The sequence below is a fragment of the Cynoglossus semilaevis genome, chromosome 1 (assembly GCF_000523025.1).
Source record: "Cynoglossus semilaevis isolate Cse_v1.0 chromosome 1, Cse_v1.0, whole genome shotgun sequence".
Classification (NCBI taxonomy): Eukaryota; Metazoa; Chordata; class Actinopteri; order Pleuronectiformes; family Cynoglossidae; genus Cynoglossus; species Cynoglossus semilaevis.
Genome location: NC_024307.1, coordinates 7,011,987 through 7,039,747, shown reverse-complemented (window position 1 = coordinate 7,039,747; position 27,761 = coordinate 7,011,987). Strand labels below are relative to the sequence as shown.

The 27,761-nt window shown below is 40.6% G+C and overlaps 1 protein-coding gene across 1 annotated transcript; it reads right to left on the bottom strand.

The window, feature by feature from the left end:
- Positions 1-1,934: 1,934 nt before the first annotated feature.
- On the bottom strand, positions 1,935-26,270 carry prkcha (protein kinase C, eta, a). Its single transcript, XM_008307485.3, has 14 exons — positions 25,384-26,270; positions 20,391-20,454; positions 18,586-18,739; positions 18,468-18,502; positions 18,294-18,376; positions 17,418-17,547; positions 17,192-17,325; positions 16,306-16,434; positions 16,005-16,178; positions 12,963-13,117; positions 8,057-8,195; positions 7,420-7,608; positions 4,290-4,436; positions 1,935-2,710 (listed from the first exon to the last, which is right to left on the bottom strand). The coding sequence occupies exons 1-14, from the start codon at positions 25,732-25,734 to the stop codon at positions 2,561-2,563; spliced, it is 2,034 nt and encodes a 677-aa protein (XP_008305707.1). The 5' UTR covers positions 25,735-26,270; the 3' UTR covers positions 1,935-2,560.
- Positions 26,271-27,761: the final 1,491 nt, after the last annotated feature.

Genomic DNA, 27,761 nt, shown 5'->3' with positions numbered 1-27,761 from the left:
GGGCTGCTCAATCTCTCTCCTCTCATTCAGACATCACCTAAGGAGAGTTGTCAAATGGAACCAGGCTAATGGGCAAACAAAAAGCAATTTTCTCCAATATGCCGTACCGCGTGTGGCACACACAGACTGGAGAGCTGTTGTTGGATCAGCTGCTGTTTTGTTTCTATTAAGTCAAGGCACGTCTACATGAAGTGGCTCGACGGGAATTGGAGAAATGCATTCTTGTGTATTAACAGCCATTGACTTGTACTTGTACTGCAATACATATCTCAAACTCAAAATGTTGACTCCATCCTAAAATATGCAGCCCGGTGCCAACATCTGATTAGAAAAGCTCAGGAATTTCCAAATAAGCAATAACATTTTCCCTCATTTAGTTCCTTTCATATCTCACTCTGGTATAGCTTTCTCTTCTAATGGGAGAATTCCTGTTATTCATATACATGAAAGACATCTTCACAAATTGGCCACTTTGAAACTTTTTTTGTTGTTTTTGTTTTGTAAACCGAAAATTATAAATTGGCCACTTTGAAACTTTTGTTGTTGTTTTTGTTTTGTAAACCGAAAACCTCAACTGTGCTTAAAAAATGCTCAACAACTATCATCAAAAAGCCATTACCGAGTGACAAGATTTAATTCTTGTACAAAACTAGAGCAAAAAAAACAAACAAAAAAAAACTGCACAAACCTGAGGCCATCAATTGTGGAAGATTTTTTGTTTTGTTTTTTTACCCAAAAAACCTAATGGTCTAAGTAAATTCTAGAGTTTTGCCTGAAACTTGTTGGAAACAACATAAAATAAATAAATCGATTCTCTTCCAGGAGCAGGGGCTTTAATGTGTCTTACCAGAAAATGAAACAATCTGAGCTTCCTGAGGAAAAGTAAGGCAGCATGTTCAGGAACGCTGTGAAAAAAATCCTTCGCTCATTACAATAAACACATTTGTAAACGCTGGACCCCTGCTGCTGTGGTTGTTTAGGTGGGCTGGTTTGTTTACAGCACAGAAGTGTTGTTTTCTGTTTCGTGTTACACCCATGTAACTCAAGCCAACAATTAACAGCGTACAGCTACAATTCAGCACAAACATCACAGACTGAGGAGATAAACAGATGTGATGTGGAGCCTGAAGACTTCCTCCTTCTACCTAACAGGAAGTCGCCATCTACGTCCGATACGTTCAAGGTTGTTCGAGTCTGAGCAGGTTCAGCACGGGGCAAACACGATTCCGACACTATTCAAGTTTCACTCAATCCTTTGCTGTTGTTTGTGTTGTTTTTTTCAGTGTCTGTTACCACCAGCGCAGGAGTGAACTGCCTCTCAAACTGGCACCAAAAATAATAATGAGCTGCCCTGGTTTCTATTTGAGGTAACAGAAATGACACTGTGAGGTTTCCTGTTTGTTCTGCAATGGTTTCAAAGACAAAAAAAAAAAAAATCACCACATCATGTGATTTCTCTTCTTACTTTCCATTTTCAGTTAACGTTCACTGTAAAATATTCATCAGCTCTGTTAGACTTCCAGGCCTCCCCTGAGAATATGCATTACCCAGGCAGTCTGACCACAGACCTGGACACTGTCAAAGACCCTGTGTTTGGAGAGACAGAGAGTGTGTAAAATGAGAGCAGCAGCAGAAGAAGAAGAAGTGACCTTCACACAAGGCCAAATTCACCAGATTCTGCCATTTGCCAGATCGTGAACAATCGTTTCTCCCTCTGCTGCTGTTTACGATGTGGTGTAAGTGTGACGAACTTATATGACTTTCACTTCAGACGAAATGTTGCATCACCTTCTTCATGACTGGTTGATTGGTTTTACAGGAAACATTCTAGAATATGGCAAAGTTTCACAACTGCAGACAGCAGTAGTTTGAGATACATTTCACATTAAAACAGTGAAAAAAGCTCAGTGCAAGTTTTAGCTCTTTTTCTTTTTTTTTGCTCAAAAGGCTACAGGATATCTGTCATGCCTAGCCACTCTGTGCTTGTATTTTCCCAGAAAGGGATCACATGACTGATTCATCTGCTCACTCAGTCCTTCCAGGGCCTTCGCCTGGCAGCATCACTTACTTGAAAAAATCTTTCTAGTTAGAGAAAAATGAGAACACAAACTAAATCATAGGGCTCCAAACTTTTTTTTTTTTCTATTAAAGTAGTTGGAATCCAATGCATCGGTGTGAATGACAGCAAATGCAGAATAAAAATTCAGACAGTGCAATGCATTAAAATGCCTTTACAAACGCAGCAACATGAGAAATATAAAAAATACAAAAAATAAACCTGGATGATTGAGCGCTAGTCAAGCTGTAACAGTCAATTTCAAACCTGCTGTTTTGCTTTTCAGGAGTCACAGGAGTGCTGAAACTGTGTTACCGCGCAGCACCAGAGCTTTAATGAGCTTGTGTTTTGCTGACAGCTTGGAGTTCTACACCTTTCTGTCTCTGGAGGATGTGTCAGCATCCCACTGCACATCTTTGGGCACAGTAACTGTCTTTGGCTTAATAATAAGGTCCTGAAAATAGAGATGGGCACGCTGGGGCTGGTGCAGCTTCACGGCGTCTCTTAGCTTTCCAGAAGTTCAGGACAAATGAAGGAGAAGTTTGCAAATTCGTCCTGGTTGACCTGAGGGATTAGGGGGTCATCGATGGGCGTGAGGGTGGGCTCTTCCTGAGTAAAATCTGGGTCAAAGTTATTCACATCCTGAGGCGTTTTCTGGAAGAGAACAATGAGGAGTACTTTGTCAAGTAAATGTTAATTTACTGCATGAGCAATTCAGTACATTTCCCTCATTAGATAAAGCTGTTGAACTTCTTATAATGAAAAATTGATTTAGACTTAGTTGTAGTCTAGTCTTTGTCATGGTGGTCAAGTTCAAACTGAGCATCAGACTAGTTAAAACAGTAAATGTGTCTCATTCTGTGCCTTCATTGTTGTAAAGAAATAAACAAACAAAACTACAAATTCACAGAGAGTCCCGGATTCCGTTGTAACTAGTCTATTACTAATAGCTATGTCGACGACCACTGGTGAACAAGCCAAAAGTTGGTTGAAAGAAAACAGTTGACAGAACATTCGGTGAGTACAGTAGCTCATCCAAATGTGGATCAGACAGTGTTTGAGCTGACAAACTGGCAGCAGTTGCTCAGTTTGACAACTAACGTTACAGGAAAGAATCTTTGGACATTGGTTCAAAGAGCGCAGACTTCTGCTGCAATGTTTAACAGTTGGATTGAAAGCTGGTGCCATCGGAGAATTCATCCATCAACACTTCAGACAGCTGCCTGTCTGCAGCCACTAACAACGTAGAGCAGGGGTCCCCAACCCACGAAGATCTGCAGGCCGCAGTGTGACACAGTAACAAAAAAATGTACTTAACGTTTATTCATTCACTTCATTCGAAGAGAATCCATAACCAATTAGATTGGAGAATATTTCAAAATAATATGTCATTCAAACTGATACTAAAGTCTAAAAGAGGTTTTATTTTGAAAATGTATTGATCCTTTAATGATCAGCGCGGTGCTACTGGTCTGACAAACAGTTGTAGAGGACAGGGTTGTGTCTATTTCACACATCACTTGAGGCTTGCTGGTTAACAGTGAAACCTCATAACGTCACTGTGTTCTCTAACTCCACTAGGTTGTGCAATATTTAAGGTAGAACGTGCGATGATGACATACAGAAAAGTCTTAGAAATTACTTCAGCTGTACTGTGATCATCGTCTCCACTGCATAATTCGTAATCCATAATTAAAAAGTTTGAACTAGTTTGATTGTATCTTTTTTATTTTATTTTGTCATGAAAAAAATAAATTGTCTTTTGGTGTTGAGGGTTGCAGACCCTAACGTGGGGGATATTCTTAAACAACTTTAGGCTCCATTGTTTCAATGGGCAGTGGTGGCTGAGTGGTTAAGGAAGCGGACTTGGGTGCAGAAGGCTTCAGGTTCGAGCTGCTCTGAGCATGGCATCACTTTGGTGATGGTTAAAAACAGAGGTCACATTTGATGGAGTGGAGTGGTGAGCTGTGTCACAACGCCAAGGAGTTCACTTTCCTTCACCATGTCATCGAAACTAAAAGCATTTTAACAGTTTCTCGAACATGACAATGAGTTTAGTTTAGTCAAATTACTACAACATTTACCAGAGCTCACTGATCCTGTGTGTTGAGTTTATTTGTTCACATTTCAGTGGCTGAGCGAGCGCCAAAGCTACCAGGTGAAAAGTCACCTTGAATACCTGACGTCGCCTGTGTGTACATAAGAGTATTGAGCTGTCATTGATGTGACTTACAATCCTGGGCTTGAAAGGTGGCTCTATTTGTCTTCGTTCCAGTTTCTCCCAGTCGATTTCAGCAAAGAAATGGTGATTGGTCACGGCGCTCTCTCCGCCCTCTGCGGCCACGCAGCCCAGCCGGTGGGCTGGGTTCTTGGTCAGGAGCTGTCACAATCAAAACATGGGTCAATAAGCAGAAAAAAAAACAACACTTCCTGTGTCAGAAATGTCAAAATGTGGGGTATGAGCAACAACAAATATTTCGTAGCATTAGCCATAAGACCAGAGCCTGGTTTCAACCACAGGATCATTTGTTTTGGTGAGAAGTCAAACTGGACTTTGGCCAATAGGCATCCAGTCAAGTCCCACCCCTAGACGCACACACCCCTATTGTCAGACACCTCCCACAGTGCAGAAATAGGGCAGGGTTGAAGTTGTATGAGCAACGTTACTTCCTTCTATTGATCAACACAAAAGATCAGAGAACTACACACGCTGCTCCCCGATGACACTGTGGTGGGAGGTAAAGGGTGAGGCTGTTTTGATCGAACTTCTTTCTAGAGCGAAAGTGTAAGGGTTTAAGAAAAAGGAAGAAAAAAAAACTCTTGGCTAAAGAGGTTTAGCGCTGATACTAGCCTCAGCCACACCCAACTACTGAGTTTTCATGAGGACAGTGACAACAACAGCTGTAGGAGCAACAAGTCAAAAGATGAACAATTCCTTCTTGTGTTAGTGACCTCGTGGCCCCCAGTGCAGGGAAATACTCAGTATAATATGTGTTGAGAATATTTGAGAAAAAAAATGTATTTAATGTATTTAAATGTATATAATTTCATAAAACAGTTTCAAAAAAACTTGTCAACAAAAGTCTAAATTGTGTTGTTAGGTAGATTTCCTGAACCAACTTGGGATAGAGTTTGTTCGATAAAAAAAAAAAATTCTATCACATTGTTATACATTGTTGTTAGTAACAAAATGTTACTTTGTCTTGCATGCAGCTTTTCCCTCCAGTTTGTGCAAAGTACAATGTTTGGATGATGCCATGACAATGAACTTGCAGAGACTTGAATCCTGCTCGGCGACGGTTATCACATCAAATATACAGCCGCAACTTCTCTGGAATGGGCAACGTATCATCATCGCTTGTTTGTAAAGCTGCGTGCATGCAGGGGTTTGCAGCTGCAAGCCCAAACTCAATGATGTCGCCGGGCAATGTGACACACAAGAAGAAAACACAAGTGCATCACTGCAGTCCTCAGTCCCTGAGGCGCAATTATTTCCAGACCAACAGGTTTTAATCACTTCAGAGTTCGAAAGACATAAAAAAGTAGAGGAAGAAAATTTTCCACTTTAATGATGCCATGTTTCCACAGCTGCATGTCAACCATGCCATCCTCACCACGCAGCACTTTTACACCACAAACTTGTTTCCATTACAGCAGCAGAATATTGCAGTCCAATGAGAAAAAAGTTCAAAAGTAATTCAAAGGTTCGTTCAGCTTTCACTGCCCAATCCTTTTTCCAGGGTTTAATTAAAACTGACTGACATTAGCCTAATCCAACATTTGATGTTTTGTCGTTTAAACCAGTGTTTCCCAACCTTTTTTAGAGCCATGGTTCACGTATATCACTAGGATCATCAAACAAAAAGTATATGTAATGAAATCTAATAATCATCTAGTTTAAAAAACCTCATAATTGACTAAAATCTTGGCCTGTTTAGTTGAAGACAACGCTGATAGATTGGTAGGAATTGAAGAAAAAAAACTGGCAACGATCTTCTTCAACAGCTCTGATTCTCTTTTTTTTTTAGTTTTCATAGCCATATGCTGGCACCTAGCAGAAGAGTTGTTCTGTCGTTCATGCTTTGACAAGTAAAGAAAATGATACGCAATAAATAAATAATAGTTTTCAGCCCAATTAAGTGAAATTGCATAGTAAACAACAGCCCAGGTGAACTCCACCAACTCGTTCAGAGGAACACAGAAAACCATGGCAACAGATTAGCCTTCAGGATAATTAGAGCTGCAGAGTTCAATCCACTTGCCTTGACATGCATCTATAAGTATTGTGTAAGACTAGAGCCAGTGACAGTACCAAAAGGGTACTGGGTTCGTTTTTCTTAAGGAATGCTGAAATAACCGTGGGGGGAGGGGGGATGCAGAGTAAACAGAGGAGGAAACAGGGAGGAGGTGTTGTTGTATTTATAGCCTGCTGAGCGGCTGATCGACGGACCATGCCTTAATATAGTTATGTAAGAGGCCGGGGCCAAAGAGGTGGCAGAGATCCACAGAACTGGTTGAGTGTCATTGGCCTTAAAGGGCATCGAACCACCAACTCTGATCAAAGAGGTTCAACACATCATCACTTCAAACCTCTGATACCTTTATATACGCTCCTGTGGTATAGACTCACGGGACAATGCTGGCCGCCATCCAGAGGGAATGATTTCCTTCATGTTTAGTTCAGCCAACGTAGCCCCGCAAACATTTCCGTCCATTGTGTGGACAACATAAAGTCCAACACAGTGGTCTAATGGGGGTCAAATGTCCACAGAGAAGACAAAGGCTGCTCTAAACCCTGGTCTGACCGCTACATCTTCCATCAACTCATTCTGAATCCAGTGAAGGTAAAAAGTCTTCACACCTCTGTTCACGTGTTCAAGGTATGGCGTAATTCCAAACGTAAACTCAAAAATAATTTAAAACATGTTCCTGCATTAGATTATACTACTTCCTGCAGAAGGATCATGTATTTAGTGGAGTTGTTATCATGCCTGCTTCATAAATCTGCCTAACATGCAGGAGGTCCTGGGTTCGAGGGCCAGAGTCACCACATACTTGGCGCCTCCAAGCGGCAGCCATGACGCAGCAGATTTGCTGTTTAAATTATTATTATTATGACTATTCATGGGCCACACAGTGAGCAAGGTGGTTTGTGCCACTGACAGTAAAAAGGTCACAGGTCCAATCCCCGGTCTTTTTGTTCTGGACTTTGCTTGTGCTCTCCGTGTGTGGTTTTTCTCCAGGACATCCGGTTTCCTCCTACTTTTCTGAGTTGGCCTTTACAGACCTCTGATGCAGCCAAATTATTTTACTCAAATCACAAAGCGCTGACACTTTAACACCGTCAACAGATGGAGACTTACTGCTTTGAGTATATTCACTGCTTCTGCGCCGAGCCACGGTGCATAAATAATCTCTTCGTTGAGGATGGACTCAAAGAGGTCATCTTCATTTTCAGCCTCGAAGGGGGCGTGTCCTGACAACATCTCGTACAGGAGCACCCCCAGAGCCCACCAGTCCACCGAGGGGCCGTACAGCATCTCCTGCAGGATCTGCGGCAAAATGTTACATCTTTCCAATTAATTCACCAATTAAAAGAGCAGCAGTTACAGAGTTACAGAGTCTGATGTGTCCACGGCCCAGTTCTCTTCAGGCCACGCCTGTAAACCTGCCTTCTTGAGGAGGATTCACAGATAGTTGAGGAAACTGTGTGCTGTTTTCCAGTTAGTCAGGAGACAGTGTGGATTGACGGGCACTGACCACAGAGTTTGTTTTTAGAGAAGTGGTGTGATGGAGAGAGAGGGAGAAGGAGAGGGAGAGAGAGAGAGGGAGAGGGAGAGAGAGAGGATGGGAGTGGGAAATCTATGAACTCAGTGACTCTGGGTTACTGAGTTTTATTCTCTTCTTCAGTCTGTGGTCAATAAATATTCAAACATCCACTTTCAGTAATAGTCTGCAGCCATCATTTATGGCTGTAATAGTGAATGTACATCCACTGACCTCTGGGGCGATGTAATCGGGGGTTCCACAAAACGTTCCTGTGGCCACACCTTCAAAAATGCCTTCTTTGCACATGCCGAAATCTGCCAGTTTACAGTGTCCATCCTTGTCCAGAAGAACGTTGTCCAGTTTCAGATCCCTGAAATACAAACAGGGACGTACGTGTTATTATTTGGGGACCCCGAGTGACACCAACAGCTGTGAGACTGTCCATTAGTGTCCAGTCTAATGGTGCTGTTCATATTTGCCGGAGGTAAAAGAGGGTTATTATGAGACAAAACGCAAAGGTCCAGTGAGGACAGAGACACCTCTGTAGCAGCAGCAGGAGACACAAAGAGACATCTCTTTGACCATTACATGGCAGCCAGGAAATGTCTGATCCGTTCCCGGACCAGTCAGGACGGTGGAAAGGAAAAAGCTCTGAAGTCAATATTTATTCTGCTTTTAGTACAGGCAAAACATGGGCTATTGTTCGGAAAGATTTTTTTTTATTGCTGGGACCTGAACATAAGGTAAATAGAGTAGGAATATTATTATCAATGTAAATAAACAGAATGGACCTGCGTACACAGTCCCGTAACAATATCTCTGTCTGAATAAAATATGTGCTGGACAACAGTTCAACAACATCAACAGCTGCTCCATGTGTCTCTATTTCAGTGACAGTGAAAGGTAGAACATTTAACAATTTCTTGCCGTTCAAGAAGATCTTTGTGTGCGTCTTTCTTTAATTCCTGCAAGTATATCAGCATTGTGTTCAACTAAACAGGCCCAGGCTTCTCTGTGTAAGTAAATCATGAGTGAATTGAAACTGTAAGATCATTATATAATATTAAAAATAACATTAAATATAACATTACAATTGTGACAATTTTGTTAGGTGGTGTCTAGGGGTGCGCTTTAGAAAAAATCTGAAACGTATCATAACACACATAAGATATACTGTGATATACTGCTGTACTACAGGTACGACGACATTTTGAGTTTTTAAAAAAAATGTAATTGTAGGAAACTGTTAGCCTAGCAAACATGCAATGATGTTGCATGCTTAACATCAGGTTACTAAAAAGAAAACAGAGGGATACATTTGAATTGTTAATAAAAAAACATACAGTACTGTAGAATATCAATTCTGGTATCATAAAAAAAGATCGCAATATTTCAGTGAATTGATATTTTCTTACACCCCTAGTGGCACTCTTAACTTTTTGATTGACTTGTTACTGATTTACTTGTGTTATTAACATAATTAGCTACATTTTCTATTCATTTTCAAAGGTTTATGTGTGATGTGATTTTTTTAAAATCTGTATATATGTGGTGAGTCTTTAGTTTCCATAATGTATAAAACGACACATTTAGTTAAAGTGAAAACATCCTGACGGTGCATGTTGTTGATGCCTCCATAACCAAAGAGCGGAATAATCTCCTGCTCTGTGTCCAGATCAGCTGATGCTTTGTCATCTGACAGAGAGATTAGAACTGTGAGCGTGGCCCTGGAGTCCAACCGTAATCTGTGATCAGGTGACCTATCTTTAGACAAAGGTCGTCACATAAAGACAGCACGATTGAAGCTACGCAGAGAACAAACCTAATGTGACCTCAGAGCCACACCATTTCTCTATTTCCTTTTAATTTCTGCGTAGCAGCTGATGATTTCCTCAAAATAAAATAACAGACGTAAAACCGACGTTTGCGACACTCCCTGCTGGTCAAGAAATGCTGCTCTGGATTAATCTGGTTTGCTCCTTTCTACCATAAGCCGATTGTGTAACACTAATGACCAACTGCTGTAGCACTCAGATGCTGATTCAGTCTGTCCGTCTCAGCCTAACAGGCTCCAAGTGAACATCTCTAAGCTCATTCATCAGCCACGGGGCTGCGGGTTCAGAGTGTGAACGGCTTCAGTAAGAGTTACAATGGGGTCCAGTTCACTGACAGTGTTTGCATTTGTGCCTGTGATGTTTACGCTCCAAAGGATTTTCCACCTCCATGGTTGTACATATTTCTCGAAGCATGTGTTCAGTGAGTGATAAATCCTCAGCTCAGACGGTTTGACTACCGCACTGTCATCAATAACTTACACGCTGCTGGCCGTATGTCACCATGGTAATAACTCTCTGCAACAGGAGCCCCTGTTCATTATCCAACGGCATCATCACACAGCAAAAACCCCTCTGCCCTGAACTCTGGACCTCTCCCACCATGGGAACTGAATCAGAGTTGTACTGGGATGGTCAGGCTAAAGTTTAATATCTGGACTGAGGCAGTTGGTGTGGTTTTGTGTTAGGGGGTTTACTCAGCTACAGTATGTTGCAAGATACAAATATTTCTGAAATAGAGAAGAAGAACTGCTGAGGCAGACTGTGACAAACTAACCACAACGTTGCACACAGCACCGCCGTGGTACCAGTTAGTGAAACGTACCAGTTGGTGACTAAACATTTTTTAAATTACCGACCGGCAGAATTGACCACTGTCAAGAAGTACAGTCATGACTAAACTAATTGTAAAAGTTGTCACAAAAAAAGCTTTTAAAAAAGATCTTTAACATATTTAGGAATGTTGATTTGTGTTCATTAATTAATTATGATTAATTGTGATTAATCCAGAACTATCCTGCGATTAATCAGCAATTATTCTGCAGTGATTAATCCAGAACTACCCTGCGATTAATCAGCAATTATTCTGCAGATACAATTTTTGAAGTTTTTCTTCTCCTAGATTTATGACTTGTTCCCGTGGTAATATTTTGATTAAGTATTAGTTTACACTAAACAATACTGTTGTACCAACTTACAGAGAATTGACGGTTATTTAAATTTCTATATCCAGGTATGATTTGTTTGTTTATAAACAGTAAGAGAAGTTTCCTGTCAGACGGCCTCTTCTGAGACTATATTTAGTGTCAATTCACTTGTATTTACCACATGTGTTTTCACCATGAAAAACCGCAGCATACATAGTGAGCACACAGAAGTCGACCTCAAAGCGTAGCTTTAACTAACAGCTGTCCGAGTGCTGGAGTCATGATAAGATGTTCACATGACACAGCGATGGAGGCTTGGCTGTCAGTTAAAGGAACTGCTCTCCTCACAGCAGTCTGACATTTGGCTCATCACTTTAGTTGTAGTATTCCAACCTCATGCAGCCACTGAAGGTGTCGGTATCATATATCATGTGATGCAGGCTAGCTGGCACCAAACACAAGGACCACTAAATTTAACTGCGAGGTCGCTGTGAAGCTCACATGATGCCCCCCCCCCACAACCCCATCTATTCCTTATCATCATCGAGGCAGGACGCCTTCTTCTTTCTTTTTTTTGACCGCCTGCACGAGCAGACAACAGCTTTGGAACACACTCATATCCTTCACAAAAGTTTAGAGGCCCCAACAACATGGCATCAAACCAGGATATTCAGTTTATAAAATGCTCAACATTTCTGCTGCTGCGGCTCATCTCCCCCCCCCCCCCCCCCCCCAAAGAACGGACAATACCAGAACCTGGAGTACGGGTCATGTGATGTTCACATGATGAAATTTAATACGTTGCATGCACGAACTCGACCTATCCCCAGGGTGTAGTAGAGCTGCCTGCTGGGCTGAGAACCTGCAGCAGTCCTGCAGCATCCTTCACACGTCCCGTAGCTGACACCTTCATTTCTCTTTTAAGACAATTACAACTACCTCAACGCTGATGATGTCTTCACTCCTGGGTTGAACCGTATTCTCCGTCACTGCAGTGTTGAAAAGCTGCTTTGATTCACTGCTCAGTTTATCTTCCCTCGGTCTGTCACTTGTTGAGGCAGACAGTCATAACAGAGTGCTTAAGACCGATACAATCTTTCCTGCTCGAAGGAGATGCTTCCAGAATTTCAATGCAGAATGTAATCAGTTTTACTGAATACTGTCTGCGGGCAGCGAGAACGCTCAGGCTGAACGATGACATTAGGTTTGAATCCAAAACGTCAAATTTAAAACTAATTAAAAAAAATATGAAATGTTTGAATCGTAGATTGAATAATGGGCAATTAAAAACAAATTAAAAACAAGTTATAGCTTTACTAATTAATTAATTAATCTCATTTCAACCTTTGCACGTTGATGTATATTCCATAAAATGAATGTATCTGAGTGGCTTAGAAGTGTACAGAAAAGTTTGCAAAAACACATTTAAAAAATATATAAAGCTCAGGAATTTGGTTTCAATTTAACCTTTTTTCCCCCCATTTTCTCTGATTCATTGAGCTACAGTGCAGAATGTTAGAAGTCTACAAAAGTTCCACCTTCCAGAGCTGATACTGAATTCTACTGTGGTCAGAGCTGCCAACAACCAGGGCCACAGAAACAACCAGCCCAGACAAACTGAAGGTGGCGCTGAAAGACTGTTAAGAGTCTAGTTCAGATGTGGGTCCTAAAATTGAACAAGGAGCAGATAGACGGAGCGTTAAGATTACAAAGCTGAACGGGCCACATTCGGTCCCCGAGCCTTAGTTTGCCCATGTCTGGTCCAGTGTGAATGTTGTGAGTCTCAGTGAGTCAGTTTTTCACTTCACTGTGCTTACACTCTGTGTCCTCTCTTTGTAAAAATTTTTTTTTTTATAAAAAAAGTTTTTTTTAAAACCAGCATTCATCAGTTTAATTTAGATGTCCATTGTTTTCAAGTGTAACCTGTGTTAACTGAACTGCTGGCTAGTCTTTTAAATCTATAATCATGTTATAATGAAGAACTAATCTGGAACTGGAGACTAACTAACTGTTAACATGTTTAACCATGTAAAAACTACCACACAGTAACACACTACACAGTCTATTTTTGTGGTTTCCTGTCAGCTTCATCTACATGTGTCTTATTTAAGGCGGTGGATTTACTGTCATTTGCTGTTTGCGTTTCTGGACCCAGACCTGTAGATGATGCCTTTACTGTGCAGGAACATGAGGGCAGATGTGATCTCGGCCGTGTAGAAACGTGCTCTGGGCTCCTCAAACTTCCTGGACTTCTGGATGTGGAACATCAGATCGCCACCATTCACAAATTCCATCACAAAGAAGAGACGGTCCTGAAAAAGAAGCAGGAATACGACATGGTGAAGATGCACGTAGGCCACTGCTGTGTTATTAAACACACCAAGAGCCACAGACGTGACCGTGTCTTAAGGGATGAAACGTGACTGAAATCTTAAATACGTCACATCCCTGTAACAGATTACTCCGCAACTAACTACGGTTTAAAGTCACTGAGGCAAAAAAAAAAGAAAAAAAAAAGAATCGAATCCATTAATCTTTTTTTCTCATTACATGCACTGGCCAATATATGATCTGGAAAATTAGACCCTGGAGAGAAAACACTGCAGCGTCAAGCACAAATGTGTCCATAAAGCTTTCTCAAGTGTCAACACTGCCCTGTGTTTCATAGGGATTGGCTTGTTTAACCTGAGATTACACATTTATAAACAAAGGTGTGCACTTCTCACATTTCTCTCTGGGTGGTCTAAAAGAAAAAATCAAGGAAAATCTCAAAACAATGATTTTCAGATTCACATTCGAGATCAAAGAAGTGAAACTTTCTCGTACGACTTTTTGCTAGCACGACTTTCCTCACCTCCGCACACTTCTTGGCCGCCTGTGGGATTTCTAAAGTTGAGCAGAGACTGATAAGTTCTGCAAGACATCCTCCAAACATTTACACAGCATCAGTGTGATTACGAGCTGGGAGTCTGGCTACGCAAGATTAGATTTAATTTATGGTTTGAGCGAGCAGCTAATGACAAACTGCTGTGATGAAGGACAGGTCATTTGATCGATGGGGTCCTCCCTCCACCGTAGGAGTGGAGACCAAAGTTGAGAAAGGAAGGGAAATTTAAAAAAAAGTTTAAGAAATTTAAGTTTAAACAATTCTTCACAACAGATTTTTGATAGGATTCTGGTGAACATGCATCGCACCAGGTCACAACCTGATCCTTTTAAATGTTGATTCAGATGTAGCCAGGTGTCAAAAATGTTCCTTAGCATTAAAGGTTTTAACAGTTTTCCATTTAATCAAATTAAAAAAATGTGATGTTTACTCTGTTTTACAAAACTGGTCATTTTTTAAGGGTTAAAACCACTTGATAAAAAGAAAAAAGAGAAAATTATGACTCCTGTCCTGGAGGTTTTTGACGTATCCTCTCATTTACTATAATTTAGAATAATTGTAGTAAAGAAAATCACATAAAATCAAGCAGACTTTCTGGGTTTGTCTGTTGTTGTTTTTTTTTTCTTTACAGGAAAAGGAAGACATTCTACCTTCCGCCTCAGCTGAAAAGAGCAATAAACACGATCGCTTGGTAAAGAGTTTGAAACTTGAAGTCAAATCTTCACTTGTACCGACTGCTAATCTATTGTAATCCGAGATAAAGAGGTTTAGTGGCAAATAAAACCAAAGCAGATTAAAAGTCGCCGAGAATACCGGTCGAGCGTCGTTTACCTAGTCACAGGCTGTCAGATTTAGACCTAGCGCACTGCTGCCACCTGCTGGCCACTTCTCTTATAACACCTTTGGTAAATCCCGAGAAATTGGAGCTAATCTAGACTTAGTTATTAAAAGAACAAAAACGCGAGGTATAACGTGGTCGAACGTTAAACAACGTCACAGAGGCCTGGCCTGATGGGACATCTCTGTGGTGTCAATGGGACATACACAAAATGTTGACCTTGTCTAACTCAAAGTAACTAAATTTAACAATCTTAACCCAAAATAACGGCCGTCGGGCCTTTACTGTTCAAGGACAAAGTGGACCTCAGCATTTGTTTCCCAAAACTGTTTTTCTGGGGACCCATATTTTAAAAGTCACAAACCTTCGCGACCCAAGTCAACAGACATTATTCGTAAACTCCTGGTTAACATGATGCAAGATGACCCAAAAAAAAAAAAAAAAAAACCCACCTGAGGGTCGCGACCCAGTCTTTGGGAAACAATGCCCTATTACTACAGATAACTATAACATCTTTGTTAAGATGTAGATTAGTTCTGCTGAGTGATTCTGAATAGTACTTGATTACTTTCACTTTTAAAATGTTTCAACTAAAACTTGGAAATAAGGAAAGGAAAGTGAACTCCTTGTCACTGTGACACAGCACACAACCAAATGTGACCTCTGTTTTTAACCCATCACCAAAGTGAACAGTGGGCAGCAGTGTGTGGGGACGGTGGGAACTCGGCAGCTGGTGGACTCGAACCTGAAACATTCCAGACCCAAGTCTGAATCCTTAACCACTCAGACACCGCTGCCAATAACATAAACTGTTGCAATTCCTAGTTTTTGTCATAATCTAAAGTATCAGTATTTTTATAGAGCAAACTCAACTCAGAAAGTAGAAAAAAGTAAAAAAAAAAACAGAAACAAAATGACATGACTGATATTTATCAGCTAATCACAAACAATATGACATGACTGATATTTATCAGCTAATGTTGTAAAATGTCAGTAAAAAATGTTAATGAATCTTAACATTGGCAACAGAAGGAACAGAAACAGGAACCGTTGTGCTCTGGATCGTGTACCTATCGGTCAGCGCGAAGAGACGCTACTAACTCTGCATTTTTCACACCTGCCTCTTCTTGTGAAACGCTCTTTGCAAACCATTCTAAAAATAAAAGTGCAAATGGCCCACTGCACCATGTAGAAGTGAGACGACATTTTGTCGGCTAAGACAAATGTCGTTCACTTTATTCAGACATTGTTTTATTGTACAGTCTGTTCTGTTGTTGCTGCAACAGGAAAATGTTCCCAGTTTGGGATGAATTAAACGAAATTATTTAATTTATATTAAATGTTAAACCAAACACTGATAGATACATGAATACTGATCATTCAAAACAAGAATCAAAAAAATATCTACCATTCACTATCACATCTGTCTGGAGTTTTGACACACACTGTGTACATGTACAGTATCAGTACTTACTATGGTCTGGAAACAGCAGTACAACTGTGTGAGGTAGGGGTGACAGCGAGCCAGCGTCAGCACTCTCTTCTCTGTCATGGTACACTCCACATCATCGTCCTGCAGAATGATGTCCTTCTTCAACACCTTGACGGCAAAGACAAGGTCTTTGACGTCCAGTCTGGCCAGCATCACCTACAGGTACAGTACAAGAGAAAGTACTCGGGATCAGTAATCAGTAATCACCACTGTTTTCCGTTCTACTGCTTCCATTCGTCTTCATTTCATCACGGACCGTCATTTTCACTCCTGTTGTTCTCACCTTGCCAAAGCTGCCCTTGCCCAGCACTTGAAGGAAGGTGAAGTCTGAGATGCCCAGTCGAGGGGTCTGCTGCTGCTGAGGTTCTATGTTGGCCGTCCTCTCAGAAGACCTCCTCACCTGACTTTTGGTCTTTCAGTGCAAAAAAGACAAGAAGAAAAAATGACACTTAAGAAACTGATAATATTAGTCACTACACTCACTACACCAGCGGGGGGCAAACTTTTTTACTTGAGGACCACAGTTCCTAAAACTGAACGGGGGTCGGGTCGGGGTGGGGGATGTGGGGGGGTCATGAGCAGAGAGATGGAGCGTTAGTGTGAACTAAGATAAATGACATGTAAAAGTTATGCATAAAGGCGAAAATTATTTTATCATTTACTTCGCCATCTATTGGGGAAACGTGGGTATTGCAGGGAAAAGGCATAAGTATTACGATAATATAAATAAATGATATAATTTGGAAAAGTTTGGTGGGCTGATTACAAAACGAATATAAATACAGCATATCTGTACACATACATGTACATACTGTATGTGTTTTTAAGTGTAAACATACATTCACATACATTATACTATATTTATATAAGTGTTGACATGAATACAAACAAATAAATTAGTAAAAAATAAATAATTAAATTAATTAAATATACATACATACACACATATATACACAAACAAATATACACATACAGTATATACATACACATACTCATACTGTACATATATACATAAACATAAACTTGCTTTACAACTCATTGAACTAGAAAGTTCTAAAAAAGCCAAATTTTGTAATTTTTTTTGGAAAGAAAAATTCTGTGAAAAACGTATTCTTTCTTCATGTGTCATGGTGCTTGAGCAATGCTGTGTTTAAAACATGCTTACACACCAATGTATTGCGTTTTGCGAGTCCTCCAGCCTGGAGACCCATCTCTGCCAGTGTGTTGGCCAGTTCCACGCTGTTCACACCACAGCTTGGTGCAACATTGCCTTTGCAGCGGATGTGGACATTCATTTTACAGACTGTGAAGTCAGAGAAAATGAAAAAAGAAAAGAAGGAGGGTGTAAATTATATCTGTTGTGCTGATTTGAAATCTGATAAGTTCACGTCTTACTTTTGCAGTGCAGCCCCTGTCTGACTAGGCCCCACAGCAGGGAACCACAGTGGTCACAGAATGTGGGCGACTTGTAGTTGTGGATGTTGAACTTGTGTGGGAGGTTGATGCTGAAGCCTTGTGTTTCAGGCTGCAGACAGAAGACAGGCTGTAGACTAACCACACTTCATTGCAACAGTGTGAGAGTGTGTGACTACACTGAAAACAACTTTCCACAAAGTGGAAAATTATATATATAAAAAAAGAAAGTAAAGCGCTAAGACAAGTAGATGAACATTTATAGCTGCAGATGAAGAACATGAGTGGGGACTATAAATACGCACCGTTCTGGTTCAATGTTCTCTTCAACAGAAAAGAGGAAACTGTGCCGTTTTATCATCACACAGACCAAAGCCAGATAAAAAGTTTAGCAACTCAGTTCTATAAGTCTGAAGCCACAGACTGCTCTGCTCAGAGTTAACTGGAATATCGTGGACACACACACGTGGTCTGAAGCAGTTCATGTTGAGAGTGTGAGCATGAAATTAGATCAGATTTTACGGACTATAAGTCGCACCAAATGCACAATGAAAAAGAAAAAAACATATATAAGTCATTCTGGACTATAAGTCTGTCTCGAGTATAAGTCACACCAGTGCCCTCTTGCGGCTGTCAGTGTAAAAATAGAAAACGTAAATTTTCAGTGGTACAGGAGTAGCAGATACAGGTACACAAGCCTAGAGTGCCCTCTAGCGGCTGTCAGTGTGAAAAAGACAAACGTGAAATTATATATATATATATAAGTGTCACACCTGAGTATAAGTCACAAGCCCGGCCAAAGGATGAAAAAAACTTATAGCACAGAAAATACAGTACATTCAGTAGATTTATCATTACCTGCTCTTTTACCGACTTCTTCATCCGTGGACAAACTGTCACCACCTGCTGGTGGCATCGTTTGTGAACGACACACGTGCAAACTGGGAGATAAAGGCAAATGTTACATCAAAATAAGAACAAGTGTTTATATCAAAGTGAAGAGAGAAATAATAATAAAAAAACTCGACTCACCCTGACACTGGTAACCTTGTTTTCCAAAAACACCCCTACGACAAAGACAGAGACACAGTCACGTTGGGTTTATAGTCAACACAGACACATGCAGGCAGACGTGCTGCGTTCTCCTCACCAGATAAACTCTTTGCAGTGGAAACAGAAGGTTGGCTGGCGAAGGTACGTGGACATGAATTTGTGTCCGTTGACCTGGTGGATCCTCCGCCGCACTGCTCCCTGCCGTTGCCTGGTGAACTGCTTGTGGTTCTTCTCCTTGACCACGGCATCATCTGAAAACAAAACGAGGAGAAAGGCAATAAAAAGATAATGTTATTCTGGACAGAACTAATGAGGAGATTTTAGGTTCATGGAATCATCTAGATTTAGATTTAGGATCACTGATTTAATTCTGAACAAACTATTAAAACTATAAAGGCAGAGTGTCTCTGAACCACCAACAGCAACACAAAGGCTAACCTAACTTTCCCTCTCACATTGGGACAGCGAGGGACGGGGATGATCGTGTTAGATTTGATCTACTCAATATCTGTGTGAATAGAACACGAGTGTTTTATGAAGTGTGGTGAAGCTGGCACCGGTGGTGGAGGCACGATGAGAACTGAGAAGAAAAATGGAGAAGTGGACAGAGTAAGATACAGTAAACTTCTGCTTCTACAAACCTGCAGGTTCAGCTCCTGATGGAGCGACTTCAGATCCTCATTACTGGACCAGTCTGGTACAGTTACACAGGAGCTAATCGGCATCTCTGCGTGCAGCTACAGATGCTGATTAACGAAGCCTTTAATTAAACAGGTTTTAGAGTGGCTACTTTTTAAATGAGTCACGATTACAATTACAGCTGTAATAAAATTATTGTACATGCTGTGAGTTGTGTGTAACTTTGACAGCCCTGGTCTGAACCTTCACCACAGGCATTTCATCCAGTTTCAGAGTTCAACATTAGGCTGAGCCAGGATGAGGACACACAGGGCCGTCTTTAACTATTAGTCATAATCACTTCATAAAATTACTGGAAGGAAATTTTACACAAGTGCTCAACAAGCCACCTGTCTCTGTCAAAAGTCCCTTTAAAAGAAAAGCAGTCTGAGCTGTGCATTAAAAGCAGAACTTCAAACTGACAGTGGAATTCCACTTATGTAACGCTGGAGCAGCTACACGAGCAGAGAATCCACGTGCCGTCCGTTCTGAAGAACGAAGGTGTCACAAAACCAAGATTGAAAGAGTCACTTGAGAAACGAGCATTTCACCAAGAGCTGACGGAACCGATGATCAGTCTTTACAACTAACAATAACTTGATCACAACAAAGACATCAGGCAAGGAAGGGTTACAAGAAAACGTCATGGTTGTGGTGGAACCAAAATCAAATTTTTTTTATCTGCCTTAACACCCGGCCTCATCCTTTCATCTAGGGTTCACATCAGAACTGTTTTTTTATTCTGTATGGTAGGCACAACACAGGAATCTTAAAATCTACTTTGACACATCCCTATTGTTTACCTCTGTCTCATGTTTAATTTTAGTTTAAAGTTCAACCTCCAATGAGCTCATTGTGACGTTCCTTCTCCTTTGTGATTGGCCTGGGCCACACCCAGCCTCAGAGGTTTCCTTTTGATGAAGCCCTAGTTAACGATCGCGTCTGCTCCGAGTGAGTGACTAGAACTATGCTCAGGAAGTCCAACTGAAGTGAAGCGTTTGGACTGACTGAAAACAGGAAGTTGTTGGCTAGTGTAGCACACAATTAGAAAGTAACCATTAAAGTCATTGTGCAGAACTTGACAGACGATGAAGTGTAACAACTGAGGAAATCCATGTAGGCATGAGGTGATAACAGTGATGATAATGGAATGAGAAAAATGACTGAGCTTCATTTAGCTGCAGTTGCAGCTGCAGCTGGAGCTTGGACAGCGCTGAGGCTTACCATCAGTGAAGGATCCAGACAGTGTAATCAGGACGTAGACCTTGCCTTCAGGCTCTAAGTCCATCTGCAAACACAGAACACAGACATTTTCTTAACTTCTGCTTTTGTACACATGAAGATGACTGTAGTGTTGTACCCCCATGCCCGCCCCCTTCTCTCTTTGCCAAAGCAGATGGCAACACTGATCCTGGGTCTGCTGGAGATTTCCTCCTGTCAAAAGAGAGTTTCGTCTGCCTGTCGCTGCCAAAAATGCTGTGATTAACTTTGGTAAAATATAATGTTTTAATTCTTAGTGTAAAAATTCTCATGTGTTTTTAGTAGAATCGTTTTCATTTTAGTTCTGAAACAAATGTGTTTGGTGTACGAATAAAACTGACTTGAATGGAAACAGAAGAGACAGACTGGGAATTTAAAATATTTATTATTATAAATGAGTTCGAGAACTTGTCATAGTTTACCCTTAAACTGGTTTAAAGGTCAATGGTCTGTTATCTCTTGGCTTCTGAGCATCGTTCCCTCCTAGCGATGCAGATACGTACACTACATATTTTGGAATTCTTTGGTGCAAATGTAACGTGTGAGGAATTTGGTCGTAGAGACAGACAGACAACACAGCAGGTCGGGCAGGTTGTGCTGGTTGCTGAGGCTGAGCTGCCCTGATGTTTAGTCGAAAATGACGGTAACATACAAGTACTTGATGCATTTTTTTACAAAGCCGACACACTTCCTGTAGCAGCTGCTGAGTGGAAACTTAGGTCAGTGGTGGCTCAAAATAAGAACGACCCGCTCAAGAGAGACAGACAACAGTACTTTGTCTCACCAACATTCATCTGTAATGTAGTTTACATTTAAGAGCTTTTGAAGTTTTTTTTCCCTTATTTCTACCCATAGACTTTATCATAGAAGTGGACGTAGCCATGTCATTCTACATGTGATGCACAGGGAGGAAGTAACACTGAGCAAGTCAAAAAAGGACTTACTAAAAGTTGCAAATTAAATGTTCCAAAGTTTTGGAAACAACTACTTGTAAATGGTGCCTATAAAAGGTCGGCTTTCCACCAGTCTACGTCATCTCTTTACATTTAGTTTTTGATTGGACCCTGTTCTACAGTAGACGACCTGAAATCTGACAGGTGGGCATGACCCACTCAGATTCAGCGTGAGCCCCCCACTAAGACCACCCCCCACCACATCGCCCCTACATAAGACGACAAACATCGCTGGTAAAACAGAGGAGTAATGTTCCGTTCTTGTGCTACTGCTAATGGTGCGTTCAAGTTGTACACAAATGTTGGCATCTTTACTTAAGCACAGAGGTATCTACAAAAAAAAAAACACCCCAACTATCCAACAACAATATAAAAATAGAAAATACACAAATATATAAATAAAATAATAAATAAAACTAAATTATAGAGAGAAATATACACATATATGTAAACATACATAAATATACATATATGTAAACATACACATACAGTATGTACTGTATATATATACACATACTGTATATGTTAACATATATATGTATATATATATACATATGTCTATATATATATACAAATGTATATATATATAGACATATGTATATATATATGTGTGTGTGTGTGTGTGTATCTGTTAAAATTGTTATGTTATTGTGGTATTTCTGACAGTTTGCCCACACACAGTTGGCTAACAGCTTGCCCCTCCTCAAAACTCCTATCTGTGCCCCTGAGGGAGGTTTGCAGTTTTTCTTTTTTTTTAATAATGTGAGGAATGGAATTCTTTTTCCCAGCAGTTCCAGGTGCGGCGCCATATTTTCACTTGAGTGAAAGCCGTCTTCAGCTAAAGTTCAATCAGACAGAAATACCCACACGCTAAATACAGCTCGGAAATGTCGAAACAAATGAGTAAAGAGATGTCACACCGCAGTGTTAAGTAGGAGGCAGAGTGTCAAATGTCACATGATCACCGCCTCAGATAGATGATGTCACTGGCTGGAGGATGAGCAACATTTGCTGCTGAAGCTGCATCTCAGGCAACGACAGCAACGACATGCAGCCTTGTGTCTAGGTTTTACTGCCTGGACCAGACACTGAGGTGAACGACGCTGGTGAGAACCAGTGAGGGCTGCCAGTTTAACAGCGAGCCCTTGAGCACTGCTTCACGGTGGGAACAGGGTGAGATAACCAACCGCGTGGGCGTGTAGAGGCTTGTGCCTCATATGTGAAACCAGCTTTTCTAACACTTCTGTGCAGCAATGAACAAAGACAAAACCCTCTGCAGTTCAGATGGAGCACATAACAACTGACTGTGACAATTATTAGGTTATGATTTTCTTAAAAAAAAAAAACCTTACGACCACAAACCAACTAGACTTCTGTGGTACTGGGTGTTCGTATATTTTACTGGATTTTATTGGCCTCTACTGTACACGATAAGTCAGGAACACAAGGACGTGAGGAAACTGAAACATCCACCGTATCTTCTAGGAATGGCTCTCCTACTTTCTGCTGAGACCAACATTAATACATTCTTCATGTCATACTCCAGTGCAAAGTGGTTACAGAACCGTTAATGCATTTGGTGTCTGTTACAGCTACCATCATGGCCCGTGGAAGGTTTGGTTTGAATTGGGACGGATGAGATTGTGATGAGATGAGGTGAGGAGAGACGAGATCAGATTGAGATTATGAAGGGATTGAGACGCAGATAATATTGATATGAGATGAAATTAAATCAGATTAAGAGGTGGTGGTGTTCAAATAGTAACATACAGTAAATGACCTCTCTGTATACATACATATAAATATATATAAATGTATTGTATATATATACAGTACATATATGCACAATATACTGTATACACATACATATATATACATATATGTACAATATACTGTATACACATACATATATATACATATATACAACACATGCACATACATATAGATACAGTATAAAGGTGGTTCTGACCGTTCTAGTGTTGCTGTTGAGTTAATGTTATTATGACACATCAGTTCAAAAGAAGCAGGAAAGTGTGAAAGACTCGAAAGGAATTTCATAGAAGACATAACTATTGTATAAGAGGACTGTGTGTGTGTGTATGTGTGTGTGTGTGCGTGTTTTAAGTTAAGCAAAAAACTTGCAGCAGCAGCAGCAGCAGCAGCTTTAAGTCACAGTGGGTTCAAAGTAAGTGAGAAGAGGGAAAGCCCAGTGTGAACCAGTGGCCAGTTGTTCTCCATGACTGAACACAGACTGAAGACTGATTCGATAACAAAGGTGAAATTTAATTTAATCTGAGTCTTCTGGTCCAGTTTTTTTTTTTCCTTTTCTTTTTTTTTTTTGTGTGTCAAATTTGTGTGGCGACTTTAAAGAGACTCTCAGTTCCTTTTTCCTTTAATCGCTTCAGTGAGGGAAGGTTCTGGAACTGTGTCACCACCCACAGTTTAGTCAGAGACGGGGTCAAATCTGTGTCCAAACCTATGGATTTTTGTCTTTGTCATGCCCGAGGTCATTAACAGTAAGATATTTCTGGTCAAACTAAATAATAACTGATTGAATTGACTTGAAAACGATGAAACCACTGTGTTAAAAAATTATGATCAATAACTCGTCAATATTTTTACTAGTTATAGTCCAGGACTGTGACATATATGTCCTTTAGTTGTATTTATAGCTTGATAACAATTCATCAAAATAAAAACGGAAGAATAAAATGTTGTCAATTTAGATACATCAATATATCATTAAAAAAGTATATTTGTTCTCCAAATAAGTGAACAAATATTTTTGGCAGTTGACCAGTAAAAGTTGCACGTGAAAAAAAAAAAAAAAGAGTCTTATTTCATGTTCTGAACTGAGAACATGTTCTTCTTTTCGTCTCCTCTGAGACAGTCTGACTGAATCCGATTGGCTCGTGGACAGAGTGAAACATCTGAGGTGTTTGAATTGTTTGCATTTTTTTTTGGACCAACCCAACAAGTAACAAGTCCATATGTGTTGACTTTGACAAACATTTGTTTTGAAAAAGACCATCGGCCCTTTACTCCAACCTAAATGTGGGCACTTTATGTGTGTGTGTGTGTGTGTGTGTGTGGGGGGGGGGCAACTTTCTTTGCTAAATCTGATTTATTGAAATTGTGCAACGATGTCCAGGTACCAACGACAGACTGTCCGTGGGTTAAATATAGTAGTAGTATATAGTAATAGTATAGTAAATATAGTCTACATTCACAATGACAGACTGTCCGTGGGTTATTAACCAGTAAATATAGTCTACATTCACAATGACAGTCCTGACTGTGAAACTGTATAATTTGAACAATATGTCCATGCACCTAATAGGACAACTTCTATGGTGAGTTCATCTAAAGACAATGACATCACTGATGACACCACATTCCCTGGAACTAAGTCAGGCTTAGTTCTTATGTTCTGTCAAAATGACTGTAAAGTTCTCCATTTTCATTCTTTTACTTATGACATAAAACAAAGTACGAACTCGACCACGTTTTTAGAAGAAGCTACAAGTGAACACAATCATACAAATATGATTACGAGACCAGGCTTTGGATTCACAGGAGCTCTGTGAACAGTTCCAGTCTGAAGGAACACAAACATGGAATGCTACTTTCCCAGTGTCTGTGCAAACACTGGAGAAAGTCAATACAGCAGGCAGCATTTAAGAATTCTGAGAAAACACTGCATGATTGTTGATAAGATATGATTATTTTGTTGACGAAACAAACAAACAAACAAAAATAATGGAGGCAGCTAGCAAAACAATTGGTCTGTACCAGTCTACAGACTGCTGCACTGCTGTACGTCTACTCATACATAACCTTAGGTCTTCAAAACAAACAGGTTTTTCTTCTCTGTAATAATTCATATACAATTGTTACCCACAACAATCATCTCACGTCCCATGTGTTGGACACGACCCAACATTTGTAAACTGATGCAGGCAGCACTTTTGGTGGATCTGAACACACTGTCACTGTTTACTCACCCATCCTTCGAAGACCTCTCCAGAGTTGGAGGTCTTGATGAGGTCCTGGAACTGGATGGTGCAGTTGGCCACGAAGTCGTCGTAGCCAATGGGGGTGTCGTGGAAGACGGTCAGTTCTATATGCGTCCCGTTGTTGACATTCAAACAGAACTCCTCGTTGTAGGTCGGCGTGTTGGTCTTCTGCTTGGTGTGAGTCTGTCCTATCTTGTAGTCGTCCACCTTCACCACGATGTAAGGGTCCAGAGTTGGATGAGCTTTGTTGAAGATGACACTGTGGCGGAGGGAGAAGGTGGTGGGCTTCAGCTCCACCGCCTCACCGATACGAAGCTTTAGGTAACCGTTAAATTTCATTTTAAACTGAAGCCTGTGGTGAAAAGTGTCAGGCACTTGATGAACGGGAAGGCTTTAAAAAAACGTTGTTTTTTTTAAAAAAAATAGCAAAGCAAAAACTACAAGTCGTTACGTCTCAGTGACGTTGACGACAGTTAAAACACACGTATACGTCTATTTCCCCGCATAGTTAAATCCATTTTGTTTCAAAAACTGGTTGCACCTCCGCTGCCGCCTCTCTCTCTCTCTCTCTGTCTCTCTCTCTCTCACACACACACACACACACTCACACACATACTCACGGCTGCTGTCAGCTTTACAAGAACGAGCTGTGAGTGTGTGAGAAGTTTCAGTAAACGGGAGGAAGAAGCCACAACAGTGACACACGCCGTCAACGAGTTCCGCATAACTCAGGCCAACACACATGCACGAAAACAGAGTCACGTGGTCACAGTTTGCGCCTAAGCGCTCGGGGACTGCATTACCCATGACGCAACACTGTTCAATAAAGGTGTTCGCGTGCACCTTTAAACTGCTCACTGCGCGTACACTTTAACTCCATCTAGTGGCGGTTATGGAGAACATAACTTTTTTTCTTTCGTTTTTTACCTTTCTTTTTTTTTTTCTTTCTTTCTTATTTCGTTTTTTACCTTTTTTTTATCTTTCTTTCTTTTTTTACCTTTCTTCTTTCTTTCTTTCCTTCTTTCCTACTTGTTGGATTCATTTGTTAACAGCAAAATCTCAAAAACATCATCCATCTCTATAATGTCTACTCTAAATATTTGCCCAAGTGAAGTAGATACGAAACTCTGTCAACATCCCCCCCCTTATGTTTTACTACTCCTCACCCCCAGCCCTCCCTCCTTTGTAACTCTCTCTTTTTCCCCTTTCTCTTTCACTGAAAGCCTTGTGCCGACTACATCCATAAATGCCATGATCAAAGTCTCCACTTTATTGGTGTTAGACTTGACCTCTGACCCCACTCTGCCATATGTCAGCGCTCCACATCCCTCTGCTCCAGCTGGTATAAATAAAAAGCCCAGGTCCCAGATCTTACACATCCCAGGGATACAGGCTGTCTTGTAAACAACCTTTCAGACATGACCTTGCTGAGCCGAAAGAGGTTGTGATGCTAGTAAAAGGAACAGAAAGTGGATTAACAGCCAAGTCATATTGTCCTTTATTTTTTAAACTTCTTTTCAGCCCTGTTAAGGTCAAAATCCAACAGAACAACAACAAAAAATAAATGACAAAAACAAAATGTATGGACCCTTCAGTATAGTTGGTTTAAGGCTCGTATATAGACCCTTCAGTATAGTTGGTTTAAGGCTGCTATGAAAATAACACAGTCATTATTAACAACAGCGACACAGTTCCAAAACATCTGCATACTGGCAGCTTAAACATGCAGCTTTGCATAATATTCAGGAATGATAAAAACTGTCATGGCTGAATGGTTGAGCAGGAAACATGACGCCACCAGGAAAACGGTCAGTAGTTTGTCAGTCGTTTTCTGCCAAGTTAACAGCATCAAGACAACAAACAAAAAAGAGCTGGTAGAATGTGGGCTGGAGTTAATCCAATGCCTTCTCTGAGGTGATTCATCACATGACCATCATCTTGATGAAGACACTCACGGTCTTAAAAACTCTGGAATTAATCTTTAACAACAACAAAATATTAAAAATATTATTAAAAATAAAGAAAATGAGTTCCATGCATGACATGCTGTCAAAAAAATTATAGTTTTTGTTTCAATGATATGTTCATGTTTATCACACCAGTGGTCTGTTTCTGTCTGAGTTGAAGTCACATCAAGTCCTGACATACACAAGGAGGCGCTGCAGCCCAAGTGCTGTGTGTAGTTTTGGTTATTATTAGAAATGTGTGTCCAAATAAACCTGAAAAACACCGGTAAACACATTGTGTTCACTTTCCTGCACACACAGTTAAGGGATCAAAATATTTTAGAGAAGGCCACACAGTGGAGGAGTGGAGCAGATCTCCTGCCTTACAGTCATAGATCACTGGTTTGATTCTCGGCCCTC

Coding starts and splice junctions, on each gene's coding strand:
- prkcha (XM_008307485.3), bottom strand. CDS start 25,734: ATGAAATTTAACGGTTACCTAAAGCTTCGTATCGGTGAGGCGGTGGAG. Junction 13,118..16,004: donor ACTGCTGTTTCCAGACCATA/GTAAGTACTGAT, acceptor CTTCTTTTTCAG/GACCGTCTCTTCTTTGTGAT. Junction 2,711..4,289: donor CACCTTTCAAGCCCAGGATT/GTAAGTCACATC, acceptor GTTCTCTTCCAG/AAAACGCCTCAGGATGTGAA.